Consider the following 22,163-nt stretch of genomic DNA (forward strand, 5'->3'; position numbering starts at 1 on the left):
TATGGGCACCAGAAAATGGCGGCGCCAGCGCCGGAAGTCGCTTCCGCGCATGACCGGAAACACATAAAAGCGACTTCCGACGCCGGCGCCGGCATTTTCTGATGCCCATAGAAGGGCAAACCGCAACCGGAAGTCGCGTCACGCAACTTCCGGTCATGCGCGGAAGCGACTTCCGGCGCCGGCGCCGCCATTTTCTGGTGCCCATAGAAGGGCAAAGCGGCACCAGAAAAATGGCCGCCGGGAAGAAGCAAATTAAAGGGACAATGCCGGGATTTTCCGCCAAACGGGAGACCGCCGGGAAACGGTAAGAAAAAAGGGGTTTTCCCGGCGGATACGGGATACTTGGCAGCTATGGTTCCAATCCATGGCGTATCCCGCCCCCTCCCCCCCACATTATCCCTGTGATTCCCCCCTTTCTGTCCCGACCTATGACGTATCACACCCCCTTCTCCCCCCACCCTCCCCCAAACCCCCACCCAGGCGAGTCAGTACCTCCATTCTGCCTAGTCTGTAAAGGCTTCGGCCTAGCTGTAAAGGCTTCGGCCTAGCTGTTGTTGAGAGGAAAGGTTTTATAGGTGCAGTACCAGTGTAGCTGCCGCTAGAGGGCACTGGTTTGTAACCTCATTCTTTTCCCAGCATGCACTTTCGTCTGAGTGGAGTGTTTTGAAACATGGGGGTTTCGATGTTTTACTTGCCAGAGGCTTGACATCTGTCTTAGCAAACTTTATAACAACCTTCGGACCTTTGCTTGGGACGCTGTGTCCAAATTTGAACGCAATCAGTCAAGCTGTTTCTGAGAACCGTTTGGTGTCACACACATGCACCCTTTACATTTATATATACTGTAAATATAGATAATATAATCTTAATGGTGTCTCCATCTATGCTCAGGCTGTAATTTTTCAAATAAATGCAAAAATTACAAAATACCAATAAGTCTCCAGAGACCTCCTTCTAATTGAAACTAAACCTGGGTATGCAATGCACCCTGGAACTTCTTACTGCTTGGAGAAGTGGGGTGAGCGTAACACTACAGATTGATTTTCAAAATGTGCTTGGGTAGGCTTAAGCCAGCCTGATAGCAAGGAGGAGTATAGTTTCCAGGGATAATAGACACTTTGCACAAATTCAGAGACATATGCATTTTAATTTTATTTTCAGAATTGAGAAGGGAGGATGCTCAGGATGGTGTCTTTGATCTGGGCGAATTCAGCATCTTATGATCTTGACTGAGGACCAATGCTGACCTTAGCAATGCACTCATTCAACCGCATAGTCCATAGCAGCAGCCTAGAACTTTGGAGCTAGAGCAGCCTTCCAGGCTCAGGTTCCCCCAAGGAGCTGGGGTTACAGGCAAAAGCCACCACAATAGGGCTCCTTGTTTGCTTCCTGTGTGTCCATCATCCAGAAGATGGCAGCAAAGATCAAAACACCGAATCACAGTATTCTCAAATGAATCAATAACTCTCTGACAGTAGGAGCTGTTTGACAGTGGAACGGGCTTCCTCAGGAGGTTGTGGACTACCCTTCCTTGGAGGCTTTTAAGCAGAGGTCAGATGGCCATCTGTCATAGATGCTTTAGTTGAGATTCCTGCATCACAGGGGATTGGACTAGAAAACCCTTGGGGTCCCTTGCAGCTCTACAATTCTATGATTCTTTGAAACCACAGGTGGGAAGAGGGCTCTTGTGGTCGAATCCTGATTGCTGGTTTCCCATAATCAGGTTTCCCACAAGCATCTGATTGGCCACTGTGAGAACAGTATGCTAGACCAGGAGGCTCTAATCACATTCTTAAAATAATGAGAAATACTCTTTTTTTTCTGCTCAGAAAACCCACCTACATGGGCTGTGTCTCCCCAAACTGCTTAGATGCCCACAGCTGATGCCCAGGACAACACCACAGTCCTGCCTGTAGAGCCAGTGTGGTGTAATGGTTAAGAGCGGTAGACTCGTAATCTGGGGAACCGGGTTCGCGTCTCCGCTCCTCCACATGCAGCTGCTGGGTGACCTTGGGCTAATCACACTTCTCTGAAGTCTCTCAGCCCCACTCACCTCACAGAGTGTTTGTTGTGGGGGAGGAAGGGAAACAGAGGTAGCCATAAACCGAGGTTCCACTGTATATAAAAATGTAGGCACGGCAGAGGTCACAGCTTTTCTCCGTAACTGCTGAACCATAATGTAACAAATTTGGCCACAACGTTCCATGCCCATCAGGGAGGGATCTGGCATTTTTAAAATTTCAAAAAACCACACCTTTCACACCTAAAATAATGATTAAACACAAAAAGTGGCGCCCAAATTAGACGTCGTCACCAGAAGCTCTGAAGACTCCAGCAGCATCCAATAGAAAGGCGGATCGCACACTGCCGCCTCCAAAGCTGCACTTCCGGGTCGGGGGAGGCCCATACGCATGCGCACAACGGATTTTTGGTGCTTTTTCCACCCTGGAGGCGCGCCGCCGCACCAGTAAGCGCCCGTGCGCATGCGCACGGGCGTGCACTCCCCCGCCCGCCGGCCCGCACAGGCGCGCGCTCCCCCATCCTCCGGCCCGCCGCGCGATCGGCGCGGTGGGAACCGGCCCAAACGCCGGTAAGTCTGGGGACCCCTGAGCTTGTTCAACAAGGTAGACCTTCGTCTTGGCATCAACATATTGCAGGATGAACATTTTGGGTTAACAATGTTCTCTCTTTTTGTTATTTTATATTTTGTGTTCTGTACGTTCTTAAAATTTGGAGATGCTCTGAGACATTTTATGTAGCAAGCAACGAACGCAATAAATATTAAGTCCTTTTTATCATATTATATTATGATGGGCCTTACAAGAGCTGAGACTTGAGGTGAGGAGGTGAAAAAGTCACCTTAGGTCCATAGCTGCCAAGTTATCCCTTATTTTAAGGGATTTTCCCTTATGCTGAATAGGCTTCCTCGCGAGAAAAGGGAAAACTTGGCAGCTATGCTTAGGTCTTTTAAGAAATTGCGACAGGACAGATAAGCTTTGCATGAGATCAGGTGCAATTCAGCAGGGGGCGTGCGTCTGCAACTCCTCTTCTCGCTCTCTTACATAGGTTCCCTTCAGGCAAGGGAGCGCTTAACAAGAGGCCGCAAACACATCAATTACTGTATTGCTATTTTATCTCGGCTCTTATCCATGTGCGTGGCCCTTTAAGGAGACGCGAGGCCGAGTCGCGCAGCAACTGACGTAGATCGCGCGTTCTCGGCTCATGAGGATGACCGCCACTACACGCTGCGCGTGCGCAGACCCGTCTCTGAGACGGTTTCTCCAGATCACGCCCAGTAGAGAGGGGCCACGTTAGGTGAGAAGGCCACCACGCTTGCGCGGTCCTTGGCCGGGCACTTGAGGTAAATTCTGCCCGTGGGGGTTTCTCTATTCTTCCGGGATTGGCGACTGGAGATGCGGCTGCGCGAAGTGGAACCGCGCATGCGTATATGCACGTTCGGGAGGCGAGAACCTGAGGTGTATTTCCTCCTCTCTTTCTGTCTCGGCATTTGGGGAAGGGAAAAGGCGCGGCGCTTAAACTCCAAGCTTAATGGTGGCAGGAGCAGCCTGCCCGTTGAGGCTCCCTGTGAAGGGAGCGGGCGAGGCACTGGGCATGCGCAAAGGCTGTTTTCCCCCTCCCTTTTTCCGCCCTGAGAGCCGCCGACTTTGCGCGTGCGCATTCCGGGTTTAAACTGCGCGCGCGCGCTTCCCCGCATTCTCGCCCCTCCCCCGTATTATAGGCGGGGCCGCTTCCCTTTCGCAAGTCGGTCGGACGAGGGAGCGAGCTGCGCGCATGCGCGTCGCTGCCGGCCGCCTCGAGCCAGCCAGCGAACCTAGGCAAGGGAGTTTGTGAGGGAAGAAGCGAGGCGGGCCGGCTGGGCAGGCGGGCCCCTTCTCCCACCCAGAAAGGCCGGCCGGCGGACGGCCCAGCTCGCTGGCGCTGAGGGAGAACCGGCGCCCCCTGAGGTAAGTGCGGGCGGCGGCGGCTTCCCTTCTCCCTCCCCCTCACGCCGCCTCTGACGGAGCCTCCGACTGACTCTCCTCCTCATCCTCTCCCCCCTTCTCTTTTCTCCTCAGAGCTCCGAAGCGTCGCCCGGGGGAGCCCAGCAGAGCGCGGGGAGGCTCCCGGGCCTGCTCTGACTGACGGGCGAGGAGACCTCGCGCGCCCCGCCCCCTCGCGCTACAAGCCACGCCCCTCGCCGCGAGGCCACGCCCCCTGCCTTCTTCTCTCCCCTCTTCGTGCAGCCCTTGAAGCGTCTCAAGTCAAGCATCTCCCCCCCCCCCCGTGCATATAAGTGGGGACTGCATCATTCCTCTTCCTTCTCCCCCTCCCTCCTTCCCCAAAGTCCCTTTCTCAAGTTTTTGGGCGCCTGGGTGCCATACAGACCAGTGAACCTCTGGCCTCCCCCTGTTCAGTGGTGTGTGTCGTCCCCCACCACCACCACTCGTGTGGATTACTTGGTGGGTGCAGCAACAGCCCTTCCCTCTTCTTCTTCTTCCACCCACCCCAACTCTCTACCCCCTCCCCCCTTCCCGTGGATGCCTGCCTCCCCCCAGCCGCCATCATGGGCAAGGTGCTGTCCAAGATATTTGGCAACAAGGAGATGCGGATCCTGATGCTGGGCCTGGACGCGGCGGGCAAGACCACCATCCTGTACAAACTGAAGCTGGGCCAGGCGGTCACGACGATCCCCACTGTGGGCTTCAACGTGGAGACTGTGACTTACAAAAACGTCAAGTTTAACGTGTGGGACGTTGGGGGCCAGGATAAGATCCGGCCGCTGTGGCGGCACTACTACACAGGCACCCAGGGCCTGATCTTTGTGGTGGACTGCGCTGACCGGGACCGCATTGATGAGGCCCGGCAGGAGCTCCACCGCATAATCAATGACCGAGAGATGCGGGATGCGATCATCCTTATCTTTGCCAACAAGCAGGACCTTCCTGATGCCATGAAGCCGCACGAGATCCAGGAGAAACTAGGCCTGACCCGAATCAGGGATAGGAATTGGTATGTTCAGCCGTCCTGTGCCACCTCGGGAGATGGACTCTACGAAGGGCTGACATGGTTAACATCTAACTATAAATCCTAATGATCATTTAAAAAAAAGACAAACTATTACTAGTCTTCAAGAGAGTTTAGCAGGGAAAGAAATACTTGCTTCCCGAGAAAGAATGATCCTCCATACTAAAATGTTCTGAAATTAAGCATCCATAGGATTACAATGATTGCTCACCTCTTCGCCAGTGACCACCCTTTTCTTCCACATACTTGACTGGATCCCCAGTTTAATACAATTCTTGCTTGGTGTTAAGATGCTCTAATCTTCAACTGTGAATGAACACAAGCACTAGTTTATATGGCAAGCTTCCAGCAACATGAGGGGGGGAGGGGGGGAGGAGACACATAGCTCTGCAAAGTAAGTTTTCTCATACTATGAGAGCCCTTGGTTATGATGATTTGACTTCATTTGTTTGAGTCTTGGGGCTAAGGCATTACCTTTTTAAATGTATGCTTTCTGATTTAGTTCCCCCGACCCCCCTCTCCATTATCATCTGCTGTAGATTTGCTTCCTTTTGCAACCATGCAGAATATGTTGATAGGTCTCTTGTTATCTAGTAAACTGAAAACCATTGCTTATGAACAAACTGCAGTCTGTCCTCTTTATGGTGAGAGCTTATCTGTAACTAGAAACTAAAATTTTCATCTCCTTTATCTGGCCTTTTGACAAATCAGAAGGGTAGCGTTGAGAATAAATGTATGGTTGCTTACTGGGCCCAATGATGGCCAGGTAATTCAAGAACCGCTTCAAAATGTTAGCTGCAGGAGGTTATGAACCAAATATAATGCATGATTAAGGATGCAAATAAGTTTCCATTCTAAATAGCAACCGTATGCAGGATGAAATGAGACTAGTGTCAAACCACAGTTCCTGTACTTTGCATTGTAAAGTTAATTTTTCTGCTGCAATATTAAGTAGTTGCATTACTTTCCAGTTTCAGTGCAAATATGCTTTCATTCCATAAAGTGCAGCAATAATTCATAAGAATAATGTGTGATATACACATTACTTTTAAAAAATCATAAACTTGTAGTCAAAACTTGAATGTTAAAAACTCTTCCTGTCTTAATAATTGAGACAAAGATGGCAGTATCACAATTGGTCTAAAAGCTTCTAAAAACTTAAGTAGATTATTTGTAGACCTTTTAGCTTGGCTTCTAAGATGCATCTTTATTAACTTGAGGGGGTGGGGGTAGCCTGCATCTGCATCTATACTATGATTTGAATAAGTCACTCTTAAGAATTTATTGAGATGTACCAATATGAAGGAAGGATGTGGCAACTTGGTTTTGCAGATTCTACTAATTAAATGGAACAAATGAGTGTCTTTGGAAGTTGCTTCCCTTTCATCTGTTACAAAACCATACTGAATTCACGCAGGCAGTGACAGACAAATTCTAGACTTCTGTTCTGGTTGTACCTTTATTTGATCTGCTTTGGATGTATAAAGCCCTTTGGAAGGGTAGCAATGATTCAGGTGGAGAGTGAGCAAACGACTATGAATGTAAACTTCCACGTTCCGTTCTTCAAGGGCAAGCATCTCATTTGTCATATCGCAGCTTTCAAATGTCTGATTAGTTGTATGGGGGGAAATGATTGTGAATTGAGGTTAGCATAAAAATGGTTTCAATCAAGTATTAATACTAGGTGCAAAAAATGTAAAGCAGCTGGTTCCTATTCAGCCTTAAGGATTAATTTCAGATTTCCTCAAGGAGTAGAACTCATCTGAGGAATTTTAGGAATGTATTGCTACAAAACCAGAAGAAAATTGCTTTTGTTAAAGGGTATGAGTTTGAAATAAAATTGGGGCATTACTACACTTCTTCAGTGTTGATTTTGCTACTTAAATTGTGGACTCTAGAGCTTGTACCAAAGATGTTTGAGGGGGATAAAGTAATGAGAAATCAATTTCTTAGAACTGAATGCTTAGCATCATTAACAGAAAAAACTTGAGCTCTGATCCTGAATAAACTTATATCATAGTTATTTGGATTTTTTATTTCCTCCAAATTGGATGTGGATTATTCACATTAAATAATTTTTAGGATCAGAACAAATATTAATTTTCATCGGAAAAACAGCAGCGGTTCACAAAAAGTTCTACTAAATCAACAAATTTGTGAGAGAATTGAACAAAAATGCTACATTCTGGTTGCGATAAAAATAAATTTAGAATCTTTCTTCCTGGCAGCATTGGCAAGAGTGGTAATGCAAACAAAAAGTCCACAAAACAGTTAAGTGTAGTCTTCTGGAATAACTAAAGCCAAGCACAAAGTAGTTGCCTAAACTGGAAAACTTGAAGATCTGTTACTAGTTCTCAAACTTTCATATAAATCTTAACTGCAGTAAAAACATGGGTGGTTTTACCTTTGGTCAAGGGTTTATTGTATCTTTTCTCTCACCAAGACAGAATCAAATTGTCATATAACTTCTACATTAATTTGAAATCATTTCTTGGTATGTCAATTTTGTTCCTCCAAGTGTGCCAGTTTTGTAGGTTAAAAAAAAAAGATAAATATTAATTCTGGTTTTGTTTTCCCCTTTAAATTGCCAGTCTTTGGTGGGAAACATGAAGTTGAAAAATGTGTGACAAATGCATCAAATAACTTTTGATACTGAACAAAAATTAGTAAAGTTTCATTTTAAGTGTCTCTTTCAAAGAAACAACGTTTTGTGTTCTCTCTGGCTCAAAGGTAGCCATAAAATTGATTACTTTACAGATTTATCTGCAGCTTGCAAGATAAAATGCAATCTTGGAATTCAACTTCTTTGGGGGGGAAAGGTTCAGTACATCCAACTTCTGTGTTCATGTGACTCTTATAAAGTGCAACTGAATACGTTTTTGAATGGCGTTAACTTTGTCTGATAAGTGAATGAGTCTGTAGACTGTGATCTCCCTGAATAAAGTAAACAGGATTTTTTGTGTTCGCAATATGGTTGTAGTGTTGGTAAAAGAACTAATAAGCAGAAAATAAAGCAATTATAAAGTGCAGCTCTCCTGTTATGTTTGAATGTGGGAGAAATAAGTATATTTGAATATTTGCTTGTGCGTGTCATAGTCTCTGGCAGGTGTTAAAAAGTTTCCCTGCAGGGTGGATTCTTAGGGGTGAGGAGATTTTTTTTTGGTGGGTGGGTTTTTTAACTAAGTGAAATGTAACATTATCTGGTGTTGAAAAGTCAAAAGAATATCTGATCCACATGTTTTCCTCAAGGATGATGATGTATTAAACAAAATGATGCTGCTTCAAGGAAACAAACAGCCAAAAGGAAAAGGTCTGATTGTCAAGAAGGGATAAGAGCAGTCCCAAAGAGATTAGTACTGGAAGATGCTGCATGGAAGGAAGAGACGCTTTAGAAAATCAATGAGTGCTTTAGAAAGAAAAGTTAGAGATGAGAGAGTGGTTTAAAACGTGTGACAAATAACTGAAAAACAAGAGGATTTCAGGATGGAGAGTGCAGTAACTATGAGTTGTTGTTTAGTCGTTTAGTCATGTCCGACTCTTCGTGACCCCATGGACCATAGCACGCCAGGCACTCCTGTCTTCCATTGCCTCCTGCAGTTTGGTCAAACTCATGTTGTTAGCTTTGAGAACACTGTCCAACCATCTCGTCCTCTGTCGTCCCCTTCTCCTAGTGCCCTCCATCTTTCCCAACATCAGGGTCTTTTCCAGGGAGTCTTCTCTTCTCATGAGGTGGCCAAAGTATTGGAGCCTCAGCTTCACGATCTGTCCTTCCAGTGAGCACTCAGGGCTGATTTCCTTCAGAATGGATAGGTTTGATCTTCTTGCAGTCCATGGGACTCTCAAGAGTCTCCTCCAGCACCATAATTCAAAACTATGAGAGGAGGATGTAAAGCAGGGGTGGGGAACCTATGGCCTTCTAGATGCTTCTGGAGTACAACACCTGGCCTCCCTGACCATTGGACATGCTGGTTGACCCTGTACTATGGCTCCAACATTAGTACAGCAGTTGTCTCCAAGTCTGGAGTGAAGACGACACTGAGTAAAGAAGTCTGTGGAAGTTGACCGATGCAGCTATGCTCTGTGCATACTAACTTGTAAGCAAGGCTTGCTAGCTAGTATATTCGTACATGATAGCAAGCCATACCATGCACAAATGAATTGCACCCAGTTTGTTCCAACTGGCTTACTTTGGGAGAAAACAAATCACAATCTCTGGTTTAGCAGTGCAGATTGTGACTGCAGACCTTCCTTTCCTCCCAGGCCTTTTAAACATCTATTTAATACGTTTAAGTGATGTTTTAGCATCCAATTTTAGTTTGTTTAATCTGGTTAGCGATGTAGTTTTTAGATGGCATGGTTGGTTCCCCCGCCCCTGGTTTTATATTATTGTTCTGGTTTGATTTTTTTAAACTACAGTTTACACGTTTTATTATGTACTGTATTTATTTTGGTGTGTGTGTTTCTTATTTTGCGGTATGTTGCCTAGCAGCGTATCACATGAGGCGACTAATAAATACCGTTAGTAATAACCAGGGATCATAGTTTTGTCTTTGCTCCTATAAACTGATCAATGAGCCAAGAACAAACTGGCTACAGATCAGTCTGTTGAGACTGATGATCCTTGGTTTATTTTTTATTTTATTTTTCAAATTATAATTATTGATTTTCAAATATTTCAAAATACAAAAATTTGCAAAAATAGAAACAAAGAGCAAAAAGAGAAAAAAATGGCAATATGACATAAATGAAAAAAAGAAAAGAAATATCAATTCTTACATTAACTTGACATTGTAGACTTCCTCGATTCCCCCCACACTGGGTCCATTTTTAAATATAAATTAAGCAATTTTCCTTTATCATCTTAAAACATTCTAACACAATTTTTCCATTATCTCACAACCAATTCTAATCTACACACAGAGAGAAAAAACATCAACTATCCTCAACCTATAATTCATTAATTCAAATCTAAATTTATTTTCCCATCCATCTCCAATTCTTCCTTTAGCCTCACAATTTATACCCCAATTTTTTCCCATACATTCAAATATTATTTCTTCTATCAAAATAACCTTTAACCATTTTTATCTAATTCCACCCCCCTTCCCCTGGACTCCGGATCTCCCAGAGGTATCAACCAGCTCCATAAAATGTTCCAGTTTCGGACCATCTTAATCAATCAAAAAATAACCCATTGTTACTCCTCACCCTATTCCCATTCTTTTGCCACCTATCCACCACTCTCCCTTCTTTGTCCCCTGCTGCCCCCCTTTCTAACTGTAGCACAATACCAACCAGCTATGTTTCCACTTTTCAGCCCTATCTCAATTTTTATTCCACTTGTGCTCAGGCCCCAGCATGGATCTTGCCCTCCTCTCACTGGGGGGACATTATTCCATGCTGGTTCTTTTTTGAGGACTCCTTGAATCAGACATAAGTCTTGTTCCCCCTCTCCCACTGGGGGAACAATATTCCATACTTTTCCTCTTTTTTAAGTTCAATTATATTGTCCAGGGCTGATGGATCTTCCTCCTCTGTAAAGTCCAATGTAAAGTCATTTACGTTGTCTGTTGTTCATCTTGCTCCTCTTCATTCTCTAGTGAAACCAATCCACCTTCATTTTCCACACAGTTCTGTCTTATTTTGCGAATCTATATTATTCTGCCGCAATTCATCTCTCACATCCAAAATCAGTTCCAAAAGTTTTTGAAAGTCCACAATGTCTAATGAGCCAGATGATGTTGTGTCTACTGACATCCTGCTTGTCTCAAATTCCATGGGAACTGCACAGATTACAATGCAGGAAGTGGCGCTGTTCGTATTTTGTATTTCCAAACCTCGGAAACAAAGTTTATGTCCGATCTGGTTATCAACTCTCATTTTTAATTCTTGTTCATATTTTAAAATCTTATGTCCATTTCTGAAAAGAGCATTATCAAACTTCTTGTACACAGCCTTATATTTGCACTCTCTTCAAAGTTAACAGTTCTCAGCCTCAAAGAGGTAAACAAATTCCTTCTTACTGTGATGTCATAATGGCGGTTGGCTGATCCCTCCAGGGACCGACTCCAGTTCCCCAGTCCAAGTTAGAAATTTTACAGCGATTTTAATGTAGTCAATCCTTGGACATTATTAAATTCCTGTCAAACTCTCCAGCTGCAGGCAAGTTAACTGCATCTCTGTTCTCTCAATGGGGGAGATCAACCTCCTGTTTAAATCTCCTCCCGTGGCCAATTATTTTCAATTGAATTTTTTTCCTTAAATTTCTATCTGTTACTCACAGAGTCCAATGTCTTCAAATCCTTTTGGGGGGGGGGAATCCACCGCTCCTTCGCTGCCAGCTCAGAGCTTTGCTCTGTGAGGGTAGCAGTATACTCAAAAATGGCACCCGCAACTCTCACACCGCTCGCTCCAGTGCTCTTAAAAAGAGCTTACTGGGGAGCAGAGGAGTCACTTTGGGGCGCAGCCGAGCTCTCATGCCCCCAGAAAGCTCAATCTGGAGTTCTTTTGGGGGGGCATGTTGCTCTCGCGGCTCCCCCCCTCACAGCACCAGGAACCTCGGAGCTCGAGGATTCCTCGCCGATCAGCGCTGGCGGTAGACCGGAAGTCTGATGATCCTTGGTTTAGACTTAGCTGGAGATTGTGGTTTGTTGGAGCAAATCATGGGTTTGTGGTTTACCATGACGTGCGAACTAAACTGCTGTGTTCAGTTGGTTTCATAAGTTAATGTTCCTATGATAGGTGGAGTTCAGAAAGGTGAATACATTAGTTCTGTGACAGCTGTGAACTGAGAGAAGAGAGTGGGAGAGCCAGATACATGGATTGAGGTTTTAGGTAAGATTGGAGAGTTGTAATCAGGAGATCTAATTCAGGTCTGACAGGTATGCTTTAACCCTCAGGTGGGGAATCTTTTCATTATCTCCCCACCCCTGTTGGGCCAAATTTGACAGGTAGGCAGGCCACCCACCTGTCAATCACCTGACATAATGACATTGGGTGATGCTGCACTTTGAAGCCCTGGATGTTGGAACATCAAAGTTCAGCATGATCTGTCTGAAAGCCTTTTGCCAGTGGGCAAAAATGCGGGGCCTCATCGTAAATATAGTATTCAGCTGTATCATAATTTTTTCTCTCCATCAACACTTGTTAGCTAAAATAGTCTAAATTAGTTGCATATATGTGGCTAAATTGTCTGACTTTCAGTAGGGGACTGTGAATCACTTCCTAAGTTTAAAGTACTTGGTGTCCCGTCCCCCCGCCGCCCCTGTTCCTCTGTGCATGAAATTTGAGTTAAAGTTTGGTGTTCAAAGACCTACTTCAAGAGTGAATGATTTCTGCTGTGTTATCTTTTCAAAGTTAATGGTGGTGGTGCCAGGGATAAATTTATTAAAATGGAGAGATTACTGTCATTACTGAATTACGGTGCTTTGCATGTAATTTAAGTTTTATTTTGTGACAGGCCAAATTTAAATAACAGATGGGTCATTCCACGCCAAATCATCTCGACCGTGCTCTCATGTCTCAGATTTTTGTTCAAAAATTTTTTTGTGTGTACATACCTATGAGATAACCTCAATTTAACCTCAATTTAATTTTTTAAGATTTTTTGGGTCCAAAATTGGGCTTGAAATAACTCACATATTCATGAGAATAGTTAAAATTGTAGCCTCTTAAGTTACAATGTCATCTGATGTTCTTGTTACATTATTTGGGCTACTGCAATGTGCTGTACATGGGGCTACATGTGTTAGTTGTGGTTTGCATGCTATGGCTTATCGAACCTACCAAGGTAGAAAATGACTAAAATTCACTTTGAAATGTGGGAATTGCTTTCGCATGGAAGCTTTTGAAATCTGTTTAAATTGCTGTTCCAGTTTTGGCTTTTAACTCATGTTTATGGATTTATTATGACATTTACATGACCTATGTATATGTGAGAGAACAGGATTCAAAATTACAGTGGCTTAATGTCATGTGACAGTAACTTAAAATTAATCTTAAAACTGTCAGCCTCCCAAGGCGAGTTCACATAGGCCAATAGCCTAATTATAGACAAAATAAAAATGGACAGATTCCAAGGCACAGATGCATCCACCCAAGAATTCTAAAAGATACCAGATGTAAAATTGGTGGTCTTTTAACAAAAATATGTAAGTTGCTCAGTTCCGTCTCCATACCAGAGGACTTGAAAGTAGGCAATGTAACACCAGTTTTCAAAAAGGGATTTGGGGTGGTGTGGAATCCTGAAAATTACAGACCAGTTAGTTCCGGGGTCGGCAAGGTTTACCTTGCCTGGGCCGGTTCACTGCCGCGGAGCCCCCTCCGTGAGCCGGATTGCGGGTGCGTGTGAGTGTGCGCACCCGCGATTTCCGGCATCTGCATCTGCACAGATGCAATTTCCAGCATCTGTGCATGTGCAGCAGCGATTTCCGGCGCCGTGGAAGCAAGTCCTCACGCCGTGTTGTGCTGGTTTAGCGCAGCGCGCAGGGACTCACCGAGCGGGCGGCTCGGTTCAGGGGCGGCTCGTGGGCTGGTTAAATGACCCCCGTGGCAACTTGTGGCCCATGGGCCTTAGGTTGCCTACCCCTGAGTTGGTTTTAACACCTGTCCCAGGAAAACTGGTAGAAAATATTGTTAAAGATAGCATAATCCAAACATATAGAAGAACAAGACTTGCTGAAGCAGAACATGGCTTCTCCAAGGACAAGCATATCACAAACCTATTGGAGTTATTTGAGTGTCCACAAGCATATAGATAGAGCTGATTCAGTTCACACGGGGTACTTGGACCTTGCCAAAGACTCTTGCATAAGCTGAGCAGTCATGGAATAAGAGGAGAGGTCCTCTTGTGGATCAGGAATTGGTTAAGTACCAGGATGTGGAAAGTACAAGCAGCTAACTAGCTATGCTGCACAAGGCAGAGCTACAGCTAGACTGGTTTACTGGCTGGAAAGCTCTCGGATTGTCAAGACTAGGATGTGCCACACAGCCTTTCCTCAACTTGCCAATTCCCAGAGTAGATAATACCAGCTGAACCAGATTTTTGTGTTTTGTCTTGCCGAGGTAACAAAGCTATGAAGATGTGGAAAGCGCCCCAGATAAACAGCTAGTCCAGCCTTGCAGTCTGGGAGAACAAATCCACACTCTCCCAAGTCAAACTGTTCCATTGAGCTGCTGAGCTGTCTTTTACCAAGTTTTTTTTCCACCTTTTTCTAATGTTTGACTTGGATTTGCAGTTGCCCTCTCATCTGCTGTTTGAATGCAGCCTAACTTTTCCTTTTATCCCTTTAAAGTCTTTCATTGCTTAATTTATGGGTTTCTGCCATGTAAATCTCCACCGCACTTAGCCGTCTTTCTATGCTAAGCATGCAGACAAAGGCTGGAAGGAACTGGCTACGTTCTGCCTTCAAGCCATGTTTATCATCCTCAGGGGAGGCACTCCATACTGCAAATCAAAAACCTCTGTTCTGCAGGACACCAAATCCTCTCTTTAAAAACCCCCTGAGATGGTTATATTTTCTTCCCCTATCTGCATGATTTCATATTGTTCAGAAATACTGAGCTGTGTATAAATTTTAGAACAGTGGCTGTGTTAGGGCACAACTGGGTGTTAGAATGCTGAGCTGCCCCTGAAAGCCCTTGTGGGAAACACATGTGTCTTGTGGTCCTCCAAAGCTTAGCAGATCAATTCTCATGTGAGCTTTCGCAGCCATCAGATTCCCACAAATGTGCTTGACACCACAAGATGGTTAGCCTTCGAGGTGCCACAATGCATTTGTTAAGTTGATTCCAGTTTTTTGGGGGGTGTCAGCCTAGTCCCACCAGAAATAATTTAACAAATGGCATGGGATTTACCCCTCGGCCCTGCAAATATATTTTGGGCCACTTTGGCCTGTATCCAACTAAGTCAGGCTTCCTCAGCCTTGGCCCTCCAGATGTTTTTGGCCTACAACTCCCATGATCCCTAGCTAGCAGGATCAGGGATGATGGGAATTGTAGTCTCAAAACATCTGGAGGGCTGAGGTTGAGGAAGCCTGAACTAAGTCATACTCAGAATAGGCTGAAATCAATGGACTGAAATTAATTGGCTCCATTGATTTCAACAGATCTGCTCTGAGTGTTACTTGTTGTTTAGTCGTGTCCGACTCTTTGTGACCCCATGGACCAGAGCATGCCAGGCACACCTGTCTTGCACTGCCTCCCGCAGTTTGGTCAAACTCATGTTCGTAGCTTCAAGAACACTGTCCAACCATCTCGTCCTCTGTCGTCCCCTTCTCCTTCTCTGAGTGTTACTTAGTTGAAATCAATTCTGTGTCTATAAAACAGCCTGAAATGGTACATACAGTATATTCCTGCGTATAAGACTACTTTTTAAAATCTTCTCAAAAGTCGGTGGTCTTATACGCCGGGTCGTATTTCTTATATGACGAATATATCCCAAACTCTATATTTTAACTGGAAAAGTTGGGTGTTGTCTTATATGCCGGAATATACGGTATGAAGAAGAATTTTCTTGTTCTGTTCCTTGTCATTCAAACAGTTCAAATAACGGCTGGTAGTCTCAAGGGAGTCTGTGGCTGGTTCTGGTCACTTATAAGAATAGCTGTTGTCCTGTGTCCTAAAAAGCACACAATACTGTATGGCTCCAATAAGTCCAGGATTGTTACACCACTGTTTCCTGCTACAATTGAACTGGGGAACCTCTTGTTTTAATCTCTATCAGCAGAGATATCCTGGTCTGTATTTGGGTATTAAAGCAGTTTTCTGATCCGAATGTAATAGGGAAGCAGTGGTTTAACAGCTCCTAGAAGTCACCTTGCATTATTGTGCACAAAGGGAAAGGGGATACTGGAGCCTGGGAGCCTGACTTGTGTTTTTGGTCTAATAAATCATGGTTTACTTAACCAAAAACTCACCCTTTGAGCTGGGTGACTATGGAATCTATGTTGACGATGAGAGTCCAAATGAAGCGTAAGGCTAGCTTCTTCCACAACTAATGCCAGGTTCCTCAGTCTTCCATAAAATGTGTATTTTGCCATTCCTAGAGGCATGCTCCCGTTTAAAGTACAAATACCTACTCAGAGGTGTGTAGGACTGCAGCTGTAGTGAGTTTCTTGTAAGACCAGCACCTGGACTGCACCATACATTCCTCCTGTAATATTGATTGAAAATCTTTATTCCACTATATCCCTGTTCCTTTCCTTACTAATGCCTCCATGGATTCTTTTATAAAAATTCAAAATGTAAAGTGTGAGCTGTTACTTTGCCCTCATGTTAGCTGGATGGAATGACACAGAAGCAAGATTTGCCTAACAACAACAACAACAACAACAACAACAATTTATACCCCGCCCACTCTGGGTGGCTTACAGCATATATGAAAAGAAGTTGCACTTATCTGAAGAGGTGTGCGTGCACACGAAAGCTCATACCAATGACAAACTTAGTTGGTCTCTAAGGTGCTACTGGGAGGAATTTTTCTATTTTATAAAAAATTGTGTTTATGAGGATAAAACTGAACCTTGATGCACAGCTTGTATATAAGAGTGGTATGCAAAGGTGTCAAAACAGACTTAAAAAGAAAATGTTATTGCTTTCCCGGTCCCACAGGTTAAGCTCAAAACAACTAGCACACAATCTCGTTTCTCTGTTTTCCCTAAACATGTTTTATTGAAATGTTTTACATGAAACCACACCATTTCCTCTCCCGCTCTTGCCTTACAGGGTAGGGGGGATTCACTTTTGTGCTGTGAAAGCAGACATCACCATAGCAAAGTTTACATTACGTCATCCTGTTTGTCCCGTTGAGAGATTATGTTGAGCCATAATTTGTAGGCCAGCAGCAATGACTAAAGTGAATTGTTGACAGTGTTGTTTATGACTTGGGTGGGTGGGGTGGCACAGACCAGGGCTGAGCCTCGCATGCCAATGAAGTAGATGTGATGATGCGGGCAGAATGAAGTAATTCTAGATTTATTCCTTTACGAATCTTGGAACAGGCACTCACCAAGAGTGGAAATTGAACCTCCTTGTATTAACAATTTCTGCTAAAATTTTGATATTAATAATGTGCCACTTATGTGAATTGTGTATTGTTATTGTTTAGTCGTTTAGTTGTGTCCGACTCTTCGTGACCCCATGGACCAGAGCACGCCAGGCACTCCTGTCCTGCACCGCCTCCCGCAGTTTGGCCAAACACATGTTCGTAGCCTCGAGAACACTGTCCAACCATCTCGTCCTCTGTCGTCCCCTTCTCCTTGTGCCCTCAATCTTTCCCAACATCAGGGTCTTTTCCAAGGATTCTTCTCTTCTCATGAGGTGGCCAAAGTATTGGAGCCTCAACTTCACAATCTGTCCTTCCAGTGAGCACTCAGGGATGATTTCCTTCAGAATGGAGAGGTTTGATCTTCTTGAATTGTGTATTAATTCATGCTTATCAAAATAATAAATAAAAAGTGTTGCCGACCCCCCAGTGGCAACTAGATATTCTGTTTTGGTGCCCAAACCCAGGTCCCAAAAGTCCTTTGGCTCCTAGCTTTTTCATCCCAATTTGTAACATTGATCCCATCTTTCCTCCCTTCCCCATTTTATCCTCACAACAACCCCGTGAGGTAGGTTAAGCTGAGTGATGGTGCCTAGCCCAGGGGTACCCAGTGAGCTTCATGGCTGAGTGTGGACTTGTACCCTGGTCTCCAAGGTTCTAATCCAACACTCTCAACTAAGCTGTGTCTTGTGCATCTCAAAGAGTCCTATTTCATGGTCTGGTGGTACAAACAATAACCTCAGTGAAACTAAATGGATTTGGGTCTGACCAGTCAGGATGGCGAAACCACCCAGGAACCCTCTGTTGACCTGAGTCCTTGAAAGAAAGGCTATATGTGGAATAATAGATCTCAAAATGCTTCTTGTCATTTAAATTGCTGGACTTGCATTCTAAGGGTGCTAGTGAGGAGAAGCCGGTTCTCAAATTCAGAGCAACCAGCATAGGCAAGAGTTGACAGAAGTGTTGAATTCTGTTTGTCTCCCATCTTTCTCATTCTCAGCTTCCCAAAGGGTTGTTCCATATTATTCTAACAGCAACCCTTGGCGGTAGGATAAGCTGTGAAATCGGACAAGCCCAAGGTTACCCAGTGAGCCTTAAGACTGTGTATGGATTTGAAACTTGATCTGAGATGTGATCCCACCTCTGTACACCAAAATTAGCAGGGACTGGTTTCTGGTGTGTTTCTGAAATTGCAGTGGGTTGGACCAAATGACCGTTTGGGTCCCTTCCACACCGTTTGGGTCCCTTCCAACTGTACAATACTCCACCCCTATGATCCTATCTATCCTTGTGGTGCTACTTGGTGTGCAAGAGTCACTGTTGGACATGAAACAAACTTCAAAGCCTTGTTCATCTGTGAATTTAATGATGCAATTCATACTCAGGGTTTCCAGACACTGGGTGCTAGATATAGCCCTCCTGTGACCAAAGACTGTTCCACTCCATTGTAGTACTTAGGCGTTAAGCTGTTCAGCCCTGCCTTAAGCAAACATTCGCTATGAAAGCAGGCAGTGTTATTGCCATGTTGCTAATGCAAAACAAGTACTTCCAGCTTTTCAATTACCACTTCTCTTTGCTGGCAAAACATGTTAATCTAATTACTGTATTAGCTAAACATCTGCCATGATGCCCTTTCCTCAACATGGGGTTGGATCAGTTTGGAATAGTCTGTCGCCCCCTTTCCTGCTGGTCTTGGCTGTGGATCACCCTTTCCTAGACTGAGCAATTTGTTCTTGTTTACTCTTACACCTGAGATAACAAATAGGGTTCTGGACATCTCTCAAACGTTTCCCTGAGCAATTTGCATTTCCGACTTCTGATAGCAGAGGCACTCTCATTTCCTGGATTAAAGTTGCAGCAGGGGACCATTTTATTCCCCAAAAGGCTTCTATAGTCAGTAATAGTATTATTCATCTGTCCTTGAAGGAGTCTCTTCTTGTGTTCTGAATCTCATCCAGGGTTGCAATGGGGAAACTCCTCCTGAGTGGACCTGTTACTGCTGCACCAGAACTGGTTGGTAAAAAATGTGGCAGAATTGTTTCCATGCAGGGAAGGCTGTTTGGGAGAAAGCAAGGCTAGAACACTGGATCATGCAGAGAAGCAGTAGGCAGCTGCCTCCTGTGAGTGAGCTCGCAGGATCCTTTGACGGTTTGCTTCTCATTGGCAAACTACGGGCACTTTTGGACACTCGTCAAAGAGATTCAGTCACATACAAGTAAATTCAGCCCTGAGTGCTCCCTGGAAGGACAGATCGTGAAGCTGAGGCTCCAATACTTTGGCCACCTCATGAGAAGAGAAGAATCCTTGGAAAAGACCCTGATGTTGGGAAAGATTGAGGGCACTAGGAGAAGGGGACGACAGAGGACAAGATGGTTGGACAGTGTTCTCGAAGCTACGAACATGAGTTTGACCCAACTGCGGGAGGCAGTGCAAGACAGGAGTGCCTGGCGTGCTATGGTCCATGGGGTCACGAAGAGTCGGACACGACTAAACGACTAAACAACAACAAGTAAATTAAGGTTGTGCAGTTAAAGTTGATTTGGAGTGCAAGCTCCGACCTTATTGGTGGTGTGAGTGTCACATTTCCAAAGGTAAAGGTAAAGGACCCCTGACAGTTAAGTCCAGTTGCGGACGACTCTGGGGTTGTGTGTTCATCTCGCTCTATAGGCCGAGGGAGCCGGCGTTTGCCCGCAGACAGTTTCCGGGTCATGTGACCAGCAGGACTAAGCCGCTTCTGGCGAACCAGAGCAGCACACAAACCTTCCCACCAGAGCGATACCTATTTATCTAGTTGCACTGCGTGCTTTCGAACTGTTAGGTTGGCAGGAGCTGGGACCGAGCAACAGGAGCTCATACCATCGCAGGGATTTGAACCACCAACCTTTCGATCCGAAAGCCCTAGGCTCTGTGATTTAGACAACAGCACCACCTGCATCCCATTCCAAATGTAGAGACAATTATTCTATCCCCCCTCCCCCCAAAAAATTCTAACATTACCCTTATCAAATGCAGTTGGCAGAAGATAATTCAACACCAACTTGGATGTCTTTACCAGAGGATTAGATAAATTCATGGAGGACAGGTAAGGTAAAGATAAAGGACCTCCGGAGTCCAGTCAAAGGCGACTATAGAGTTGCGGCGCTCATCTCGCTTTCAGGCCGAGGGAGCCGGTGTTTGTCCGCAGACAGCTTTCCAGGGTATGTGGCCAGCATGACTAAACCGCTTCTGGCACAACAGAACACCCTGATGGAAACACGCAGAGTGCACGGAAACGCTGTTTACCTTCCCGCCAGAGCGGTACCTATTTATCTACTTGCACTTTGACGTGCTTTCGAACTGCTAGGTTGGCAGGAGCTGGGACCAAGCAATGGGAGCTCACCCCGTCACAGGGATTCGAACCGCTGACCTTCCGATCGGCAAGCCCAAGAGGCTCAGTGGTTTAGACCACAGCGCCACCCGCATCCCTTATGGAGGACAGGGCTGTCAATATGGCTCAGCTCTGTCTCCACAGTCGGAGGCAGTAATGCTTCTGTGCACCAGAGAAGACAATGCTGCACTAGATGGGCCGTTGCTCTTATCCAACAGGCTGCTCTTAAAATCTTTAAATAAATTTTTAAAATATTGAGCTTCTTTGGAAATGTTAATTTAAAAAATTGGCTACCACTTTGCTGTTTTTGTGACAACAGACTAATACAGCCACCCCTCTAGAAACAGAAGATCAACCAACGCTTGGAGCCAAGCATGGCAAGAATAGATGGTTATGTGCTTTTGGTTCATCCACTGTTCAACAATCGCTTTTCCTCTCCGTTTAATGAGCTGGAAGATGGAGTAATGAGGCTGAATTTCCTGCCCAAGACAAAGGGTCTTTCTTCACAAGGGCTGGGATCCTGTTGCATGTTGCATGTTAAATTCCCATGAACCAGTCATTACGGCTTTTCTCCTAAGCTCTTGGAGTTGGGAAGACAGGCTTCTTTTTATCCATTTTATTTCTCTCTCTCTCTCACCCACCCATCCCATACATGATTACGCATAACTCACACTCTCATCATTAATACAGTCTGGCAAATCCGTAGTACTATTGGGTCATTGGGCCTTATCGCAAACAGCATTGCAAGAACCTTTTCCAGCCTTGCATGAGACTTTTGTCTTAAAAAATTAAAAACACCAAGTGCAAATGGATGTTGTCCTGTCCCACTCCCCAAAGAAAAGCAGAAGCCTTCATTTTTCCCATGCTGGCACGTCCAACAGGTAGATATTGCCAAACCTTGGAAGACCTAATTCTTAATAATTTGGACTGCTGGTACTGGCAGACTGCCCTTCTTGAGAAGATAATTTAGTTTCCGACGTATCTAAAGGGCAGAGCTCAAATGACCCCCCCCCAAAAAAAAATAGGACATGATTTTATTTCATACACGAATATTGAGGCACATGGTCACTTAGTGTCACCAATCTCTGCAAAAGCCAGGCACCACCAATACTTTATGAAACCTTTATTCTTCATTGTGATAAAACCATAAAGCATCACAGCCTGGAAGGACACAGGTGCAAAGACACGGGGCAGTTCAAAAGGCACAATAAGGTACTGACTCATACAAAGATTGCCTTTACAAATAATAAAATAGGTAAAAATAAAAGTACTTTCCACCTGTTTGGCTTTCAGTGTGAACAGCATTGAATTTCTCCCCCCCCCCCACACACACACTCTAGTACAGACAGGGGTGGGGAGGCTGTAGCAGCAAAGATGGGAGGAGGCTGGTGCCAGGATCGCCAACCTTTTTGGGCTAGTGGCTACCAGCAGGATCTCGAGGAAGTGCACGACTGAAGTCTCTGCTCATCAACTGGTGAGCAGAGAGTTTATCCCTTGCTTGTTTGGCACTGTTTTGCCAGACAGCGTGTCCCCTGCAGGAACCAGGCTGGCAAAACAGACCGTGCTCTGTGGTCCAACTTTGACAGGTGGGTGGGACCACCCCCCTACCTGTCACCTGACATGATGGTGTAAGATGTTTAACAGGTGCGTAGCCCCACCCTCCTGTCAAAGGTTTGCCCACGGGGTCAAAAAGTTTGCCAACTCCTGCTCTGGGTCAAGAGAAGGGGA

The 22,163-nt window shown here is 45.0% G+C and overlaps 1 protein-coding gene across 3 annotated transcripts; it reads left to right on the forward strand.

Moving 5' to 3' along the window:
* Positions 1-3,255: 3,255 nt before the first annotated feature.
* ARF6 (ADP ribosylation factor 6) lies at positions 3,256-8,054 on the forward strand. Of its 3 annotated transcripts, none has more exons than XM_035097172.2 (2): positions 3,256-3,965; positions 4,077-8,054. In XM_035097172.2, exon 2 carries the CDS (start codon positions 4,565-4,567, stop codon positions 5,090-5,092), a length of 528 nt encoding a protein of 175 aa, XP_034953063.1. In that variant the 5' UTR covers positions 3,256-3,965; positions 4,077-4,564; the 3' UTR covers positions 5,093-8,054. The 3 variants fall into 3 exon arrangements, with proteins under 3 accessions (XP_034953063.1, XP_060125905.1, XP_060125928.1); XM_060269922.1 differs by having other exon boundaries at positions 3,258-3,361; XM_060269945.1 differs by having other exon boundaries at positions 3,277-3,315.
* The last annotated feature ends 14,109 nt before the right edge of the window (positions 8,055-22,163 follow it).

Source organism: Zootoca vivipara, chromosome 1 (genome assembly GCF_963506605.1).
Source record: "Zootoca vivipara chromosome 1, rZooViv1.1, whole genome shotgun sequence".
In the NCBI taxonomy this organism is placed as follows: Eukaryota; Metazoa; Chordata; class Lepidosauria; order Squamata; family Lacertidae; genus Zootoca; species Zootoca vivipara.